The sequence below is a fragment of the Peromyscus californicus genome, unplaced genomic scaffold (assembly GCF_007827085.1).
Source record: "Peromyscus californicus insignis strain IS unplaced genomic scaffold, ASM782708v3 Scaffold_3__1_contigs__length_106647218, whole genome shotgun sequence".
In the NCBI taxonomy this organism is placed as follows: domain Eukaryota; kingdom Metazoa; phylum Chordata; class Mammalia; order Rodentia; family Cricetidae; genus Peromyscus; species Peromyscus californicus.
Window position 1 is genome coordinate 54,309,596 of NW_026294551.1, and position 19,180 is coordinate 54,328,775.

The 19,180-nt window shown below is 49.2% G+C and overlaps 1 protein-coding gene across 3 annotated transcripts in view; it reads right to left on the minus strand.

The window, feature by feature from the left end:
• Pik3r6 (phosphoinositide-3-kinase regulatory subunit 6) overlaps positions 1-19,180 on the minus strand; it is a 50,060-nt gene that overhangs the window by 11,716 nt on the left and 19,164 nt on the right. Inside the window, exons 3-14 of one of the 3 annotated variants that reach the window (XM_052758577.1) lie at positions 16,608-16,691; positions 15,800-15,891; positions 15,149-15,217; positions 13,515-13,647; positions 13,287-13,356; positions 12,027-12,210; positions 10,609-10,771; positions 9,101-9,187; positions 7,693-8,107; positions 7,292-7,370; positions 5,904-6,026; positions 2,118-2,228 (exon numbers count right to left, since the gene is read on the minus strand). In XM_052758577.1, coding sequence (XP_052614537.1) covers positions 2,118-2,228; positions 5,904-6,026; positions 7,292-7,370; positions 7,693-8,107; positions 9,101-9,187; positions 10,609-10,771; positions 12,027-12,210; positions 13,287-13,356; positions 13,515-13,647; positions 15,149-15,217; positions 15,800-15,891; positions 16,608-16,691 — 1,610 coding nt within the window. Of the gene's footprint in view, positions 1-2,117; positions 2,229-5,903; positions 6,027-7,291; positions 7,371-7,692; positions 8,108-9,100; positions 9,188-10,608; positions 10,772-12,026; positions 12,211-13,286; positions 13,357-13,514; positions 13,689-15,148; positions 15,218-15,799; positions 15,892-16,607; positions 16,692-19,180 lie in introns of those variants that run through there. The other 2 variants (XM_052758576.1, XM_052758578.1) reach the window with 2 other exon arrangements.

Here is a 19,180-nt window from a genome sequence, read left to right on the forward strand (position 1 = left end):
TATAGGAGGTTCCAGGACAGCCAAGACTACATAAAGAGACTTTGTTTCAAAAAACAAAACCCAAAATAAGTAAACAAATAGAATGAAATAAAAATAAGAAATAAGAAATAAGAAAATAGCCGGGCGGTGGTGGCGCACGCCTTTAATCCCAGCACTCGGGAGGCAGAGCCAGGCGGATCTCTGTGAGTTCGAGGCCAGCCTGGTCTCCAAAGCGAGTTCCAGGAAAGGCGCAAAGCTACACAGAGAAACCCTGTCTCGAAAAACCAAAAAAAAAAAAAAAAAAAGAAAATAAAAGATTTTTTTATGTGTATGAGTGTTTTGCTCAAATATATGTCAGTATCATATGCATCCTAGAACTGGAGTTACAGACAGTTGTGAACCACCAGGTGGGTGCTGGGAATTGAGCCCAGGTCCTCAAAAAGAACAAGTGCTGTTAACCAGGAGCCATCTCTCCAGCCCCTCATGTTCATGTTCATGTGGAACGTGAAGTAATTGATGTGACTGTTTGCGGCTGTGTATGACACGTCTTAATGCTGTTTCTTCATGTTTCAACCTACCAAGGGTTGGGATTACAGGTGTGCACTACCAAGTCTGGCATGATGCTGGCAAGGTAATCCAAATGCTTAATTTCTTACATAAATTACTAACCATCTTTTTTTCCTGTGACATTGACTGGTACCCACGTTAAGTTAATGAGCCTGAAACATATTTGAACATTCTGGGGGAAAACAGAACCTTTGGATGTGGTGCAAAGCAGAGCAGGAATCTGCAGGAGGATTCTGCGAGTCTAAAGGAGCGGCTGAGTCCAGGTGAGGTAGAGAGCAGGTTCTCTCCATCCCTGGCCGGGGACTCAGGAGTCCTACCCCGCAGCTTCGCTGTCTGCTGGACCCCAGGACTCAGCCCATCCTGTACTTCAGCTTTAAGGCCTTGGGCAGAATCAAGCCAGTTTGTAGGTGTGTGCCAGCCACTTCCTGTGTCCCCCAGTGAGGACCACTAAGAAAGCTACGCAATGGAAAGCTAATTAACCTTAGGACCGAAAAGGAAGAAAACCACGCCTCCAAATGGCTCCTACCTACCTATCAACTGATAAGAGACAGGCCATTTGGGAAACTGGAGGAAGGATTTGAAAGCTAAATTCTCTTCCATTGTTATGCCATCAAAGGTATGGAACTTGAAAACACAGTAGGAGAGGAAATTGAGAGCTGGAGAAAGTCTGATCCTTGACGTTCAATGTTATACACACCCTGAATGGGAAACGGACCGAAATTTCATGGGTTCAGAAGGCTGTTGTTCTGGTTTTGGGTGAGCAAGTGCAAATGATGGAGACAGGTAAAAGTGCATGGCTGAGAAGGAAGATCCAGGAGAAGGGGCATCAGTCTGGGCAAGGGCCTGGATGAAGGAGTTCTCACTGAACTGGAGGAGGTCCATGTGCACCAGGAGAGGTCCCGTGAGGCTTGGAATGGGTGTGGTGCATTCTGGATATGGACAGGACATTCAGGGGACCTCACGGGAGGAAAGTCACTCTCTGAAGGGAAGGGCTTGAGGAAAGTGATGAATAGCCACTGTCTCAGAGGGAAACCGCCAGGGATCTCCGCGGGCCGGGATGAAGGTGTGTCAAACGGTCTGTATTCTTTTTTCCAGGTGGGCCTTGGAAGGGGATACGGTCCTACTGGGTTTGTGTTTTGCTGGGAAGAGAAAAGGAAAAGAAGGGGGGTGGGGAGCAAACAAGGCTACAGACTAGTTCAGGTAAACTGACCAAAGAAAAGAAAAGGAGGACGATGTGAGAAAATACAGCGATCTGAAGGTCCCCAGGAGGCTGAAGAGAGGCGTGGTGGGAGATAAAATGAGAGCGCACTGGGAATTTGTTACCAGAGGATGGAAGACAGTTCAGAGCAGCCTACCCCTGACTCCCAACCTTCTGATTGAGTTTGAGGTCTTTGAAGTTAATAATGAACTGGTTTGTCCAGACACCATGAAGACCAAGTTGTTAAGAGCAGCCAGGAACTTATTTGCAGCCTAGTGACCAATATCTCCGCAGAGCCAGAGGGTTGACATGGTGGTTGACAGGGTCCTGCAGACTGGCATGGTCCCCTGGGAACCCCAGGGGAAACACTTACCTTAACCTTGTAGAGGTGGAAAAAGATGGGTTGGGTGCCCATGCGAACATAGTAAGTGATGACATCCAGGATAAAGGGGTCCACGGTCCGGGATGTGTCTAAGCAGGGAGGCTGTGAGGAACAAGGACAGTGTCTTCAGCAGCCACTCACCTCCAGGCTGCTAGGGGAGGCACTATTGTCTCAATGAAAAACTCCCTGTGATGACCAAATCTGGCTACTCCTCCAACAAGCTCCAAGCCTTCCCGGCCATCTAGTTTTTACTTCTAACCAAAATACAAACTATGGGCTTTCTTGTTTGTTTGCTTTGTTTTTCAAGATAGGGTTTCTCTGTGTAGCTTTGGCTGACCTGGAACTTGCTCTGTAGACCAGGCTGGCCTCGAACTCACAGAGATCCACCTGCCTCTGCCTCCTGAGTGCTGGGATTAAAGACACACACCACCACCACCCGGATACAAACTACTTCTAATGAGACTCCACCTCCTCAGGTAAGCTGGTTAATTTCATTTGTGCAGACTTACTGAGCTGTGAGGCAATGTGCTAGCTACCTGAGGATGTAACTAATGATGAAATAGCCTGTACAGAAGTTTAGGTTTGGATTGGATACTCACTATCCAGAAACCTGGGGCAAAAGTTATTCAAACTTTTTGAGGCCTGTCTTCAAGGGAGAAATCAGAGGTTGAACTACATGACCAGATGATGTCTCTTTTGTCTCTGGCCACCTCTGAATCTATTAATAAACTCACTGATAAACCAAGTGTGATTGCATGTGTCTGTAATCCCTGCTCCTTGGGTGGCTGAGGAAAAAGAATGTTGAGTTAAACTGCACAGTGAGACTCTGTCTCAAAATAAACAAACCAGTGATATTTACATGCTGCTGGGAGTGGGCTCAGCCCCTTATCTTCTGTGGCTTCCTTAGCCCTGTGACAGGCACACAGAATAGAACATCCATATAGAATGGGATACAGGCTGAGTACCCCTTACCAGAAATGCTTGGGACCAGAGTGTTTCTAACTCCATGATTTTCCCCTTCAGATTTTGGAATATTTATGTGTAGATGATGAGATATCTTGGCAATGGTAAACATGAAATTCATTTTGTCTCATATGTACCTCATTCTCTTAGCCCAAAGATAATCTCACACATTTTCAGTGTGTCTATGTTTTGACTATGACCTGTCACATGAGGACAGGTGTGGAATTTTCCACTCATCAAATCATGATAGTACTCAAAAAATTGTGCGTGTTAGAACTTTTCAAATTTGGACTTCCAGGTTAGGAATGCTCAAACTATGACATCAGAGTTGGCAAGAAGCTCGGCTTTGTCTTAAGCATTGCATATCTAATCCCAAATCCCTCCTGACTCTCACATCTGGTTCATTGAAACATTCCCTTCAAAAAGATCATGCTTGGCCAGGCATGGTGGTGCACACCTTTAATCCCATTGCTCAAGAGGCAGAGGCAGAGGTAGGTGGATCTCTGCGAGCTCAAGGCCATCCTAGTCTACATAGTGAGTTCCAGGATAGCCAGGGCTACACAATGAAACCCTGTCTCAATGCTCTCCCCAAACACACAATTACGCTGATACTACAACATTCTGATAATGCATCGTTGCTCATAGTGTCTCCAGGTCCTTCACATGGAAGCTGCTTTTGGAAAGGCCATACTAATGATTCATTACAAGAAAGAGTAAGATAAAGCAAAGCTACCAGCAGAGGAGAAGAGCCAAGGCCTCCATCAGACTGTCTCCCATGATCTTCTCTGGCTTTCAAGAGGAAAAGTAGTTTAATACCCTGCTAAACAGTCTTTTGTGTGTGTGTGCAAAAACATCTCCAGGTGCTATTCAGAAAATAGGCGCGCACACACACCCATACATCTTTGTGTGCATGAAACATGTAAGATGGTGCCCCAGTCAGGTGGGTAAGAAACACAATCAAGGCCTTAGTTCAGTGGCCAGTCAGAAGGCAAGTGCGTACTTTTTATGGTATGTTTTCAAATGTTAACTTTTAAGAAATAGATGAGTACTTGGATAATTAACACATATAAATCAGTAGCTTCCTGTTACATTGGCCACACATTCTTTCTAACTGCAATGAGAGAAAGATAGACTCACCACAGCAAGAAGAACACTATATGAGGAATAACCTGAGCAAGAAATGGGTAGAAGCTATATAAGAAAGACCATATAATCCCCCAGGCATAAGAGAAAGCACTTATGAAATTATATTATGCTCCCAGAGAGGGACACTTAATATGTGAAAGAGGGTGATCCTCTCTCTTTAATCAAAATGCCAAGAGATTTTTTAAAATTGAGTATGGTGGGATGGCTCAGTGGTTAAGTGAACTTGCTGTTTCTTTCGGAGGCCCAGAGTTAGGTCCCCAGCCTCTCTGTGGGGAGCTCACAACTAGCCGTAACTCGAACTCCAGGGGATCTGATGCCCTCTTCAGGCCTCCATAGGCACCTGAACGCATGTGTGCATGCATGTGCACACAAAATAAAATGAATATTTAATATAAATAAACAAAAAATTTAAAATAACATGCAAATTCTAAAGTTTATCCGGAAAGATAAACTAGTATGTTCTGAAAAGTTCTGTAAAAGAAAAATAATGTTGTAGGCTTAGCTTTCCAGATATCAAAATAGAATCCTATTGATTTGTACAGAACTACATAGAGCCATGAAAACACGGGCTCCCGGAAATAGCATCACACAGATGTAAGAGTTCAGTCAGGGATACAAGCAGAACATCAAATGCATGAGGCAAGATGGTTTATACAACTAACAGCTTTGGGATAACCTGCTAAACCTTTGGAAAAAGCAAGATGACACACATATCTCAGATGAAGGATGAAAATTACTTGTGTGGAGGCTCATTATTTAAATATAAAAATCCAGATTTGTAAGAGTGTTTGAGTATTGCTATACCAGGCCTTAAGAAGCAAGACTCTCAGGGCTGGTGAGATGGCCCAGGGGCTACGTGTGCTATACAAGCCTGGAGACCCAAATTCAATTCCCAGAAGCCATGTAAAGCCACAAAATTGTCCTCTGACCGTCACATGAGTGCTGTGGTATGCATCCTCCCTCAACACACACACACACACACACACACACACACACACACACACACACACACAGAGAGAGAGAGAGAGAGAGAGAGAGAGAGAGAATTAAAAAGAAGATGCTTCCAAAGGTGGAAATCACAAAGAATAGAAGTTCTACATCTAACAACAGGAAACAATAAACTCTAACTAAAAAACCTGATGGGTAAATGACAAACTGTAAAAACAAAACTCTCTACGGCATTTATGGCAGCAAGCGGGTATATGTGTGAATAGCTAAAGGCTCTCCAGACAGTCACCCCACCCTCCAAGTTCTATCCTGTCCCTGTCAGTCATGGTTGCGGATGGCAGATTCAGTTTGCAGTCAGATCCCCTGGTTCCAACAGTAGGGGGTGGTGCATCGTAGTTTATTTTGCTGCTTTGGGCAAGTTATCTAATCTCTTTCTGCTTCAACTACCGGGCCTGTAAAATGGAGGCGTAGGTATGGTAACAACAGCACCTGGAGACATCAGGGCCCACCCTCGGTGAGAACTAAATTAAATCCCATGGGACTGACTCAGGTCAGGGGCTGCAGACATATCTAACTGGGGTCTCCTCCTGACTCCACCTCCCTCCCCATCAGAGCTTTTTAAAATGTCTCCATCTTCATTCCTGCTAATCACACTCCTCCTGTCCTCTCCTCTTCCCTCCCCTCCTGACTTCCCTTCCCCTCCCTTCTTGCCACTCCTACCATCTCGGCCAGCTTGAGGATGGCAGGACACAGGGTGTTGACAGTGCTTTCATACCACGGGTCTGCTCGACCCAGGAAGGAAGCCAGCTCTCCCAGCTCAGGCTTTCTGGATGCTTCTGGATCCTGGGGATTTGGGGAATAAGGGGACAGACACACCTGTCAGGTCCTCCCCTCCCAGCCTGGGTGCCCCAGATACTGGAGCCCAGTGCTCTGTGACTGTGGTCAAGTCATTTAACCTCTCGGGCTCAGTTTCTCTACTGTGTGAAGACATGTTAGTGTCCTGCCTGTATCATAAACTCCAGTGGAGCAGAAGGGGTTTCGTCGAGAGTCACTTGTCTGTGACACTGAAAAAACGCTGTTGATCTTTAAAGGGCAGAGGTAAGTATTGCTTGGCTCTTGTTCTGGGATGAGTGTGGCTTCATCTCTCCCCCCTCCCCTCAACATCAATGAAATCTGGTCATCTGCGTCAAACTTTCTCTTCTGTGGAGGGAGAGAGGGAGGGAGGGGAAGTCTCCCATCAGCTGAGAGCCAAGAATTTCAGTACAGCTAACAACATGCACCGTGAAGATTTTCTAGAGAGACAATATTCCCATTTCTAAAAAGAACCTCGAGCAAAGATGTTACAACAAATGGACCGTGCTCGCTCAGGGCAGAATGGGCATGGCCTTGAGTTTTGGCGGCATCTGCGCCTGTTTTGACCTTGTCTCTCAACTCTGCATCTAAACAAAGCAGCTCTGAAAAACAGCTCAGCGTCTCATTTACCAGAGGAAATTCTTCAGGATAAGTAAAACCGCTCGGAATTTTTTCTTACTTTTTAAACGTTGTATAATTGTTTGCTTCGTGTTTGAAACCACACCCTTTGAGCAAGATAGCAACATCAGGAATATAGACACGGTTAAGGCAGGGTGACGCTCTTGAGAAGCTGAACCCAAGCTTGGGTGCGTGACACCCCTTTTCCTTAGTCTCTGTCTCTCTCCCAAGGCACGTGCTTTCTCATCTCTACTTAGTAAACTCACCAACCCTGCTTCACCCTGGCTCATCTACGGTGTAGTCAAGGTCTGGCTTTACTGAGTGGAGAGGTGCCCGAGGGGGAAATGCCTCAGTTTTATTGATCTGTACTGATAATTCCCTTACAAAGACAAGAGGGAGCCCAGCAGAGGGGAGGCTGCTGTGGCAAGACCTGTGTCTTGGCTTCTGACCAGGAAGACCCCTCCAAGTGTCTCTCAGCTCCACATTCTGAGGTAATGGTTCTGGTCCCCGAGCCAGGGAGCCAGGCTGCCAGTGGGTCCCCACCCCTCCCTCTCTTCTCTAATGAGACCTCTGCTCCGGACCCCTCCACTCCTTTTCCATGGTCCCCTTGGCCCCGCCCCGCCCCGTCCACCAGTCACCTGAGGCGCCAGCACAGGGATGTAGTAGAGCTGCAGACTGAGCCTAGGAGTGAGGCAGAACTTCTTGCTTTCCCGTTTCCTGGCAACAGGCAGCAAGGTAGGATGGGTAAGAGCTCGGGGCTGGGTGTTGGCATCAAAGAGTCTCGGCTTTGCCGCTTGTCCTGTATTGACTTCGGGCAATTTATATTATCTTTCTGAGCCTCGGTTTACCCATTTATGGAATGGGAACAGTTGTCATTTCCTGTCAAGCTGATGGCTGGGCATTGGGGTTTCTCTGCCGTGTTCTCCCTTACCCTCCCTGGCCCTTCCTCTGTCCCGGTAATACCTGTTTGGATCTTTTACCGGTTCATTCCAGACCCACCCACACTCCTGACAACCCCAGTACCTCCTCGGGGCCTTACCTGAGTCTATAGTAAGCCTGGGCCAAGCGTCCCAGCATCCTATCATCTCCCAGCACGAGCACGCGGGCCGTATGCACCCTGGAGACTCCGGGCAGCAGTTCCCCGTCCCCACTGGGCCTGCCAGTCCTCCGGTGCAACCCCGGGGGCCCATCCCAGCTGCCAGGCATGGAGAAGTCGGGGGGCCACACGCGCTTCTTGATGCCTCCCCTGCGCTGCAGTGCGGCCCGCTCCATCTCGGCGCTGCTGGTATCCGGGAGCTCATCACTCCCCAAAGGAAGGTCCCGCTCAATACCGCTGTCAGTGGACACCCGGGCCAAGTCCCAGTCTGGCCTAAATCCTTGTAGATCCAAGGCCTCCAAGTCAGCACTGAGGTGCATCTGGGAGCGTGGGCGAAGGAAGAGCACCAGTTCCTTCCCTGAGACAGGAGAACAGGGGAGCATCAGGATGGTAAGGACACCTGATGTGGACAGAACAGCTCCCCAGAAATCTGGGACCCCTGTTTCTCAAACACTGTCCACCTGAACAGAAGCCCCACGGGACACTCCACAAAGGGCAACGGTCCTGTGGTCAACAGTGGTCCAGAGTTCTGTGCACTCTTCCCAATGAGGCCAATCAGCAAATGTATCTCTCCTCTTTTTGAGATGGGGTCTCTCTCTATGTAGCCCGAGCAGTCCCGGAACTCACCATGTAGACCAAGATGGCCTCGAACTCACAGAAATCTGCCTGCCATTGCCTCCTGAGTGCAGGGATTAAAGGCATGCACCACCACACCCAGCCAATCAGTAAATGTATTAAGAGCTCTGGAGCCCCAGCACTAAAGAAATCAGCTTAAGCCAGCATCTCCCGCATTTAGCTGACCCTGGAGCCCTCCCAGCCTCCCCCTTCCTGAAGGACACAAATACCACCAGCTGACCACCAGTATCTGACCACCAGGTCCAGGGAAGACTTGCAGGTTTTCCTAGCCCCCTCTTCTAGGTCCAGAGAGAGAATGTACCCATCATGACCCAGCATGCAACGGGAAGTGTCAAGACCCAGTACTGCAGCCTAATACTTTCTACCACAGTTGGTGTCCTTGTCCTCACTCTCTAGAAGAGCCAAGAAGATTGGGACAGGACACAAGAGTAGAGGGCAATGTCTGCTCTGGAAGGCCCCGTCAGGTCTGGGTGTCACAATGGGTTCTGCTTGCCTCCCTTATGGGGACGTTGACGGCGTTAGCACGGGCATGAGACCAATGGCTAATGCCCTGGACTTTTCCAACCTGGAGAAGATATGGTCTTTGTCCAGACATGTGGAGTAACTCAGAGAACAAAACCAGAACGCAGGCAGGAGCCCAGCCGTGTGGACACATACGGACACACACCACTGTTCTCAGTCATTTCTATAGGGACTCAGAGGCTCAGGCACGTACAGAGCTGCTCCTGGTCGGTCCACAGATGGAAGGTGATGTAGGGGCTGGGCAGAGGGATGCTTGGCAGTCGGTCTTGGAGAAGGTCACCTGAAGAAAGGAGCAGGCTGTGGGGACTGTGGGGAGGAGGGTTGTAGACAAAAGTCCAGGGAGACTGAGGGGATGGAGTCAACACAGGGCTGTCCTGCCCACTTTGTCCAGCCTGAGTTGCCAGGTTCAGGCCTCAGTGTGCTTGGTGCACTGGCCTCTGCTGTGGTCTCCTGCCCATTTCCCTGGCATCTTGTAACTGTTACGGCTAAAGAAGCTCCGTTTTATGCTAGGCATCCATCCTGGTACCCACCAGCCATTTGTCTCTGACTCCAGTCCCTGGAAGATAAATTCCCGGTAACCCTGACTCAGTGACCCCCTCACCCAAAAATGTACAGCCGTGACTATCTACTTGTTATGATATGACTAACTGCTTTTCTTTCGCTTCAGTAACTTGCTGACGCAGATACCCAAAGATTGTTTTGAGTTGCCTTAATCACTTAACTTGGCAGAACAGAACAGTTTTTACTTGCTTGCATGGATATGAAAGGTCTTTCCCGTTATGGATGTGTGGTTTTCCCTTTAAAAGTCCTCCCCGCATCCCTCCTTCACGGCAGTGTCAAATTTGGCTCAGAGATCGTTCGTCCTGCTAGCAGCTAATCAATAACGCTTTTTAATTATAATGGGATTGAGTCTACGGTCTTTCCCCGGGGTCACACACTCCATAACAGTAGCTACTGTGGGTGCAGTCGGTGACCATATGTTCTGACACACTCAGGCTGACACATTCCCTGGGTGCTTTGAGTGACTGTGAAGCAGGACACACACAGGAATCATCCTACCACAACCAGGACACACACATTCTGGGTTGTTGACGCCCACTCATGGAACTTACTCCTGTGTGTGTGTGTGTGGGGGGGGTGGCATTGCTTTATCAACATTCAAAATAGAAAGGAGGTGTGCAGGGTACAAACCACCCCAAGGGACAAATAATGCCAACACCTAGCACTTGCCATTCTGTGGAGGTGTTCTAGGGATCCAATCTGTTGGTTACTATGCCAGAACAAGATTCGAATCCTGGCTCTGCCGCTCACTAGCTGAGTGACAGTCTGCAGACATTTTAATCTCTTTCTAAATCAGTTTCTAAATCTCCTCTGTAAAATGGGGGCAATGATCAGTTTCTACTCCTTAACTTTGCAAATGATTTGACTTGGCATGTCATAGACTCAAATCATGTTAAATGTTTAGAGTAGCTCATGGGATAACGCGGGGCGCTTTGCAGGTGTGGGCTGTCATGATCCTATTAGCCACTTGCTTAGCCCCAGGGCCTGCCAACTCTCTGAGCTCTTCTGTAGGTCCCCAGGATCCTGGGATCTCTGGTGTCTGCTCCTTCTGAAATCTTATTCTGTCTAGCCTAGCTCTTCTGCGCCCCCTGCGGTCTGCGGTCGGTGGTCCCTTGGCAAGTCCCCACCGGCCCCGCTTACCCACGCAGCGCTTTCTTGTGGCCGCCGGCCCTAGCAGCGAGCAGTAAATCTCCTCGAGTCTCTCCAGGTGTCCCAGCCGGCTGGGACTGTCCTCGCTAGCCACCTGCTCTATGGCAGCCACTACGGCGTGGAAATAGTGTTCCAGGATGCGACGGGAGCTGGCCTACAAGGGGGGGACATCAGAGCCTGGGTCCTATTCACTGCCCTACCCACCAACCCATCACACTCCTATGCCAAATTTGGCAGGACCACCAACAGTCCAGCATGGCACCTCCCTTAGACGCCCAGGGGGCTGGGCAGGAGCTGCCTGGTGAAGGATTCAAGATTCCATATCCAGAGCCTGAGTTTCTGCCAGGCTATGGCTGTGGCCCCCTGTTACCTGTGGGTAGGCAGTGGGGCTCCTCTCTGGCTTTCATACCCTATAATGGGGAGGTAGCTATGAAGAATCCACCAAAATAAAGCATTCAAGCTGTGGGGTTCAGACTGGACAATTCCAGAAGGAAAACAAGAGCAATGCTCCGAAGCAGTTTGAATGGGCAGAGTCAGGTTTGAATAATGAGCTGAGGAAAAAAAAATTGCTCATATCCTCCCCACTTCCTGAATCAGGGCCAGCAGGGGACAACTGAACCGTCCCTCTGGGTGCCTGGTTCTACCTGCTGCAGCAGTTCTAAGCCCGGTCAAGCCTCTCCATCTTCAGCCTGCATCCAATCCAGTCTTACCCAGCTTTCCTTGCTACCCACAGAAATGCACCAGTCCGGGGTGGAGTAAGTGCTGGGAACAGCTCGAATGCCCCAGCACAGGAGTCATTTTTGAGCACTGGCTAAATGTAACAGCAAATGCATACCCTGTAGCCATTACAAGTACACGCTTCCCAAGGAATATGCTTGCACAGGCCATGTTTCCGATGTCGTGGGAAAATATATATTATATGAAGCAGTTACAGAGTTTGGTAGCTCCATGTGTTTGTTAAAAAGGAGTCAGGGTTGGGGGTCAGAAGACAAGGGGTCAAATTTTAGCTCAGTCTCTTTGTTTCTGTGTGAGCATGAGTAGATGACCACTTTCTCTGTGCCTTAGTTTCCCATCTATAAAAATGTAGCTGTATTTCATAGTGCTGTGGGAGAACTTCAAAATGTGATCAGGGTTAGCACAGTGTCTCAAACAGACGATAAACTGGCTACTAAATCTTCACTGTCATCATTACTAAGGAAATATACCAAATGCTCATTTCTGTTATTTCTAAGTAGAGAGGCTGTGAGTGATTTCTATCTTTGTCTTCAAGGGACTTACCTGTATCTTTCATATTTCCTTTAATAAACATGTATGAATTGCTGATTTGTGGGGGAAAGGGTGACATGGGCCAGAAGCAGGAAGAGTACAGGAGTGCCTATGATGAATGCCCAGGGTGGGGTGTTAATTACCTGCAGCTTCCTGTTCAGAGCACCTGTGTGGCAGGCGTCCCCCAGAGCTGCCTGCAGGGCGTGGGCGACCACATGGCGCATGCAGGCCTCAGGTGTCTGCTGCTCCTGGGCTGCCTCAATCTCCAGCAGCAGGGCGCTGCACACGGAGGCGGAGACCAGTTCAGGATCCACAAACAGGAACACTCTGGGGGCAAGAGTGGAACAGAGGTGCTGGATGGACATCCCCAAAAGCTTGCGTGGACACCCCAATTATATAACGCCTTTGATAACAAAAGCAGTTTCCAGTGGTTAATTTCCTCATAAATAGAAGCTTCAGATACAAAAACCCCTAAGTGGGACCACAATCAGGAGAAGCGGGGACTGAGGCAGGCAGGAGTCTCAGGGCCCTTTCAGAGGGGCAGCTGGAGTTCCCTCAACCACATGGTCCCATGTGGAGGAGCAGGTTAAGTCCTTCATCCAGGGAAGTTCCAGCCTGAGTCTGCTTTCTGGTCTTCAGCATCCTGGCCCAGGGCTCATCACCCTCGGGGGAGACCTTCAACCTCTCCTCTGGTACTGGAGCTCTGGACCCACATAATAAACCTCATCTTTGCTCATCACCCTGATCACACCAGAAAACTGACTCACCCACACTTTCCTTCCTCAGGAAACCATGCCATGCTCTCCCCTCCAGCACTGAGTCCCCCGATGCCCTTTCCCTCAGTACCCTTCCCAAGCATAGCTCTCAAGTCTCCAACCTACAAGGTGCCATGCAGCTAAATCCACTAACTTGCCTGCAGCAGAGAGAGGCACTTACTCCCTGCCGCTCCCCCCCACCCCACACACACACCAGTTGTCTTCTGAACAGGAGCCAGGGACACGCTTCCATCTTATCTAAGGGTTTCGAGAATTCCTTGAGGCAAGCCCCCAGGGTTCAGTCCCTGCAGCTACTTCTGGCTGCCTGGCTTGATTGGATGTGGCTTCTTTGTGGCACGGAACAGGATACAGGGAGGCACAAGAAGGGAACAGCGGCGTTGCCCTGGGCCATGTGCTTCTTCTGCACAGGAGCAGGGTCACTCTGCACCCAGCCAAAGAAGAAAGGCCCAGAAACTGATGCAGCTGCCACCCTTGAACTGGAAGAGCAGGTCACTGTTGGGCCAGTGTGGAAGCTCTGTGAGTTATTCTTCACCTGGCCTTCTTGTTTGTTTTCCCGCCAGGGAACAGTTGCAAAGTACCCAGCCCTTGGAGGGAGCTGAAGGTAGCAGTCACACCCAGGCCTCTTACCTCTCCTGGTAAGGGTACAGTTCACTCATCAGGTTCTGCTCCGCAATGACAGTCCTTTGGAACAGGGTACCTGCAAACCAGATCACATCAGCGAGTCAGCCTCTGGGTCTCTGACTCCAGTTCTCCTGGAAGGAGCCCAGAGTTTTGAGCTCTTTGGCATCCTGGAGAAAACAGCCTGATACTGGGTGGTACTGCATTGCAGCATGGGAGATGCCCAGCACCTCTCACCTGGGACGGCTGCCTCTGTTTTCAGCCTTATGGCACAGTCCAAGGCGACCGTAGAGTAGGGGGCAGGCAGGGTCAGCAGCCTGGTGCAGAAGGTGTAAGCTCTATGGTAGAGATCTTCCGTGATGCCGGTGGCCTGCTGAGAGGGAGGGGTTGGCGCTCTAGGTCTTGAAGGGTCTGGGGTGGGGTGGATTAGAGCAGGTGCGAAAGAAGGAAGGTTGGGATGGACAGCCAGACTGGCTCCGTGCTCTCCACATCCTCTGGCTACAATCTCTCCTCCCAGCATCTGTGAGAGCTCCCTACAACACCTTAGCAAGTCAGAAATTCACCCTACGTTCTCAGCAGGCCAGTTCTCTCCCAGCCTTAATGCTGGAGCTATGTGGCGTATTTCTGAGCATCTCCGGGTTTGGAAACCTGGAGCTACTTCCTAAGTCTCTACACCTCCATGAATCTCACAGGCATAAGGTAACCTTCTTTTCCTCCCCTCCCCCTTCTTCCTCAATGTGCTTGTTTCCTTTGTCCCAGCCCCATCCTCATCCCAGATGTCGCAGTGACACTCCCCACACCCCACCACCAGTTCCTCTAACCAGGAGTGTAAACCATTGCTTTCTCATGTCTCATCTCCATGTAGAGACCGCCAGGCATAAGAAGTCAATAGTTCTGGTCCATGTTTAGGATGATGTACATTTAGAGTTCACCGAAGAGTCACAGACAAGCAGCAGGCACTATGTCCCTTCCTCCCCAGCTTGTCTCAGAACTCGGAGCTGGCAAAAGGAGGCAGTTTTAAGCCCCAGGATATTTGTTAGATAAGGCTTTGCATCCTGGACCAGTAGGATTGGGAGTTGGGGATGGGATTGTGCTGGAGGACTGTGAAGGCGGTAATTCTACAGGGAGAGAGGGCAGGGATTTCTCGAAATCAGAGACTTTAAAAACCTCTGTCGTGCGCCACACCAGCCATTTTTGCCTTCTTAGAGTCCTATTCTGCAGAATTGAGTATTAAAAATGGTTTTGTGCCGGGAAGTGGTGGCGCATGCCTTTAATACCAGCACTTGGGAGGCAGAGGCAGGTGGATATCTGTGAGTTCAAGGCCAGCCTGGTCTACAAAGTAAGTTCCAGGACAGCCAGGGCTGTTTACACAGAGAAACCATATTTTAAAACAAACAAGAAAGAGTTTTGTTTTCTCTAGTCTTGTGAATTTGTTGTTACAGAGTGAGGGTCTTGTTACTCACAATGATGACACACGAATGAACAACCCAAGGACCCACACACTGTCGAAGACTCTATTTGTTCTCCACACTGTCTTGACTACCCCATTGCCTGTCCAATTTTACCTCTGGGTAGAGGGGAAAGACAGAGTGTATGGGAAGGCCAGCCCAAGCTTGCCCTAGCAGAGATTAGGTGTCAACAAGGACGATAGGACAGGACCCTGTGACTTGACGTTCCTGTCATGTGGGTGCTGGGAATTGAACCTGGATCCTCTGGAAGAGCAGCAAGTGCTCTTAGTGCACTGAGTCATCTCTCCCAACCTCAGTCACTCATGCTTGATCCCAGAATAAATGATCTCTTAAGGCCTTTGAGAATTGTGATATTTCTCCCCCAGCCTCATGTGAGTCACCTTGACCCCAACCCCATCTCACCTTAGTGAGCACGTACATTAGAGTGAGCAACAAGGGAATGATGACATGCCGCACATCCTCGCTCTCTGCCTGGAAAACAGGGGATACTGGCATCATGCTGGGCTGGGGGCTCCAGGGAGCACCATGTCCTAGCTACAGAGGGCAGGTTAGGCTGGGGGTGCCAGGAATTAGGTGGAAGGCAGTAATAGATTATGCCAAGGGGAGTGGCCTGCTGCAGAGAGGGGGAAAAGGGGAACAGCAAGGATGTGGAAGCCCTCTGTGAGGGGCGGGGCAGATGGAGGAATCCTCGTGCAAGGCAGGTAGGATGGGAGAGCCGCATAGACCCCACATGGGAGCCAAAGCTAACTGACAAGCAAGACCCCAACTGGGAGCGGTGTGTCCCAAGCAGCAACAACATGCAGGACATGGACAATTTTAAGCAGTAAAAGGATAAGCCTCCACGGTGGCACACATATGTGCAGAATATATACATCTTTTATTTCTGCTATGGCTATGTTACAGTTTCTTTTTGAAATATGTTAATTCAGTAACGATGGGAGTGGATGGGTAGAAAATAGTGCTAAGATAGAAGTCAATGAAGGTTGGAGCCCCCAACCTGATGGGGCTCCTCTCTTCACTCCACCCCTGCCTCCCTCAAGCTTGAGCACCAACCTTCTCCAGCTCTCTGAGGAGAATTCGGACCAGCACGGAGCTCTTTCCTGGATCTCGCTCTACCTTCTTGTGCAGAGACCATCTCCACATACCTGGGCCAGGAGAAAGGGGAGCCCACCATGGCTGAGTGGGTCAGAGGATCTCAGAGGCTATTTCCCTGAGCCCCGGGTCCTAGAGTGCGGTTGGCCAGCTACCTCTGGCCCTGTAGTCAGAGCTGACCCCAGGTGCACGTGGTGAGCTCCTCTCATGGGTCTTTCTGGACAGCGAGCTCCCACTAACAAGGGGAGGGGTCAAGGGGGGGACAGAGGGGTGTGTGTGTGGAGCATAGAGCAGTGGTATCTGCAGGCCCAGAGCCCCAGCCACCTTCCGAATGTTTCCAGGTCTGAGAGGAGAATTTTGTTTGGAAGTGGAAGTAGGGCAGGTGACCAGAGCCCCATTACTGTGTGCAGTAGGAAGTCCAGTCCCCTCTTACCCGAGACTTCACTTTTTGTGGTTTCAGTTACCCACCACCAACTATGGTCTCAACATATTAACTCTAGGAGGGTTGGACCAGGAAGCAGAGAAGCCTTGGGTAGATTTTCAGATTTTCAATAAGAAGACAGCTGGGCTGGAAACCCCTCACCTGAGAACTCCAGACTGGAGACCCCTCACCCGAGAACTCCAGGCTGGAGACCCCTCACCTGACAACTCCAGGCTGGAAACCCCTCACCTGACAACTCCAGGCTAGGCCCTCCCTGAAATGCCTGGGGCAGCACTGGCCAGATGGGATTGAGAGTCAGGAGTGGTTGCTTCCTGCTCCAGTTCTTACCCCGATTACTCTGGAGGGCTGGGGCTGGGGTGTTGAGCTCTCGAAGCACAGCCTGTACACTCCTCTGGAAGTCCAGCTCCACATCTGAAAGTGGGGGAACCTTGAGGTCAGGAGCTGTTGTATTCACTCCATTTGTCCTTCCTGCTCCCCCACCCCCATCCTCAAGAGAAAATTCTTAGCCCTCCTATAAACTTTAAGAGGTGCCTGTGATGATCCATCAACGAGATGGCAGCCTGCACACTGCTCTGAGCTGGAAGATAGTATTTCTATTAGAATTTCTGTGTTCTTTGTAAAACCATCATTTGGAAAAGTGGGGATGTATGGCAGTCCAGTCCCAGCTTACCGGAGACTTCACTTTTTGTGGTTTCAATTACCCACCACCAACTATGGCCTTAACATATTAAATGGAAATTCTAGAAATAAATAATTGATGAGTTTTAAATGGTTTGTTACTTGGAGGGACAGGGTAAAAATCTCATGCCAGCCTCTTCCGTTAGTCATTAGTAGTCATAATGACTACCAGCTAGACTATCTTAATACAGCAGTGTTTGTGTTCTAATAACTTTTTAAAAATCGGTGTATAAGCTGAGTGGTGGTGGTACAAACCTTTAATCCTAGTACTCGGGAGGCAGAGGCAGGTGGATATCTCTGAGTTCGAGGCCAGCCTGGTCTACAGAGCTAGTCCCAGGACAGCCAAGGCTACACAGAGAAACCCTGTCTCAACCGCCCCCCCAACATAATTTTTGGTGTGTGTGTGGGCATATGCATGTGTATGTATGTGTATTCAGGTATGTGCATCCATACACATGTGTATGGAGGCCAGATGAGGATACCGAATGTCTTGCTTTATCCTTCCTAACTTATCCCTGTGACTTACCCAGGATTCCCCTGAAGTGTTGTTGGAGATAGAGTCCCAACAAATGACCACATCCAAAATCTAGATTCCCTTCAAATGATGACTTGCCAGTCTCCAAGCCCAGATTCTCTTATGTTCCCCTACACTAGTCAGATAAGACCGGCGAAGAATTAAAATTAAAATACTTTCCTCAATTTGTAACTTTATTTTATGACTGTGGGTATGTATACAGGTATATATGTGTGCATGTGTGCTGTGCGTGTGCAGGCACATGTATGCACTGGTGTGTTGTGGGATATTATTTTAATTAGGCAAAGATGTGTTACATTTGTTTATGCTGTGGAATAAGACTTTTGTTTATGCTGCATTTGTTTAGTTATGTAAAGATGTGTTGCATTTGTTTCGGCTTGCCTGCCTAAGGCACCTGATTGGTCTAATAAAGAGCTGAATGGCCAATAGCTAGGCAGGAGAAAGGAGAGGCGGGGCTGCAGGCAGAGAGAATAAATAGGAGGAGCACTCTAGGCTCTGGAGAAAGGAAAAATGAGAGAAGGGGGAGAGAACAAGGAGAAACCTAGGACAAGAAGCCGGGCGGCCACCAGCCAGCCAGACACAGAGACAGCAGGAAAGTAAGATATAAAGAAAGTAAGAAAAGGTAAAAAGCTCCGAGGCAAAAACATAGATGAAGAGAAACAGATTAAGTTATAAGAGCTAGCAAGAAAAGGGCTAAGCTAAGACCCTGCATTCAAAACTAATAATTCTCTGTGTCATGATTTGGAGGCTGGTTGGTGGCCCAAAAGAAAAAGCCTGGTACAATGGTAGGCATGTGGAGGTCAGAGGCTCACCTCCAGGAGTCTATTCTGAGCTGTCATGGGTTTTGGAGATCAAGCTAGGGTCCCCAGACTTTCAAGCTCTTCTGTCTACTGAGCCGTCGTGACAGAGACTTTTGTTGTTTATTTGTTTTAGAGACAGGGTTTCTCTGTGAAACAGACTTGGCTTACTTGGAACTTCTTTGTAGACCAAGCTCGCCTCGAACTCTCAGAGATCTACCCACCTCTGCCTCCCCAGTGCTGGGATTAAAGGGGTGTGCCACCACACCTGGCTCAGGTCGAGACTTTTGATCCCTAGACAGATAGGGTCTACATCCTTGTTCAGCAGAAGACAGATTTTTAGGGGGAGGGCATCTATGATCCTTAAGTAACCCTGACAATTGAGAGAGAAAAATGAGGCAGAATAGAGAGACAGAAAATGATGGGGAAGTGATTGAGGAAGGAGCCCTCACCCTGAAGTCTGCTTGGAGCTGAGAAGCAAGAATTCCATCAAGAGTATATACTGAAAGGCTGTCCCACAGACCGCCATTCCTCTCCTCTACAGACACTTCCGGTTAAACCAGCAACGACCCAGGCTCACGACCTGAGTGTATTTGAGCTTCTGTGAGCCTTACTCCCTTCCCCAACTGGAGTCTGAGAACCTCAAACAAGACTGTTAACTTTGTCCACAGGTGACGATTGCTCATCCCTGCGATCTTATTGGTTGTAACTCTCAGGAGCTCCTCAGGACCCCACCCGACCCATGGGTGCATTTAAGTTCCTTAGTCACCATTTAAGGACAATAGCTTCAAAGCCACCCACATCCTATAGTCGTTAATTGTTAAGACCATGGAGTGGGGCTGTTTGGGACCTCACACCCGTGCTCTTGGGGGTGTCTTGTCTTTCTTTCT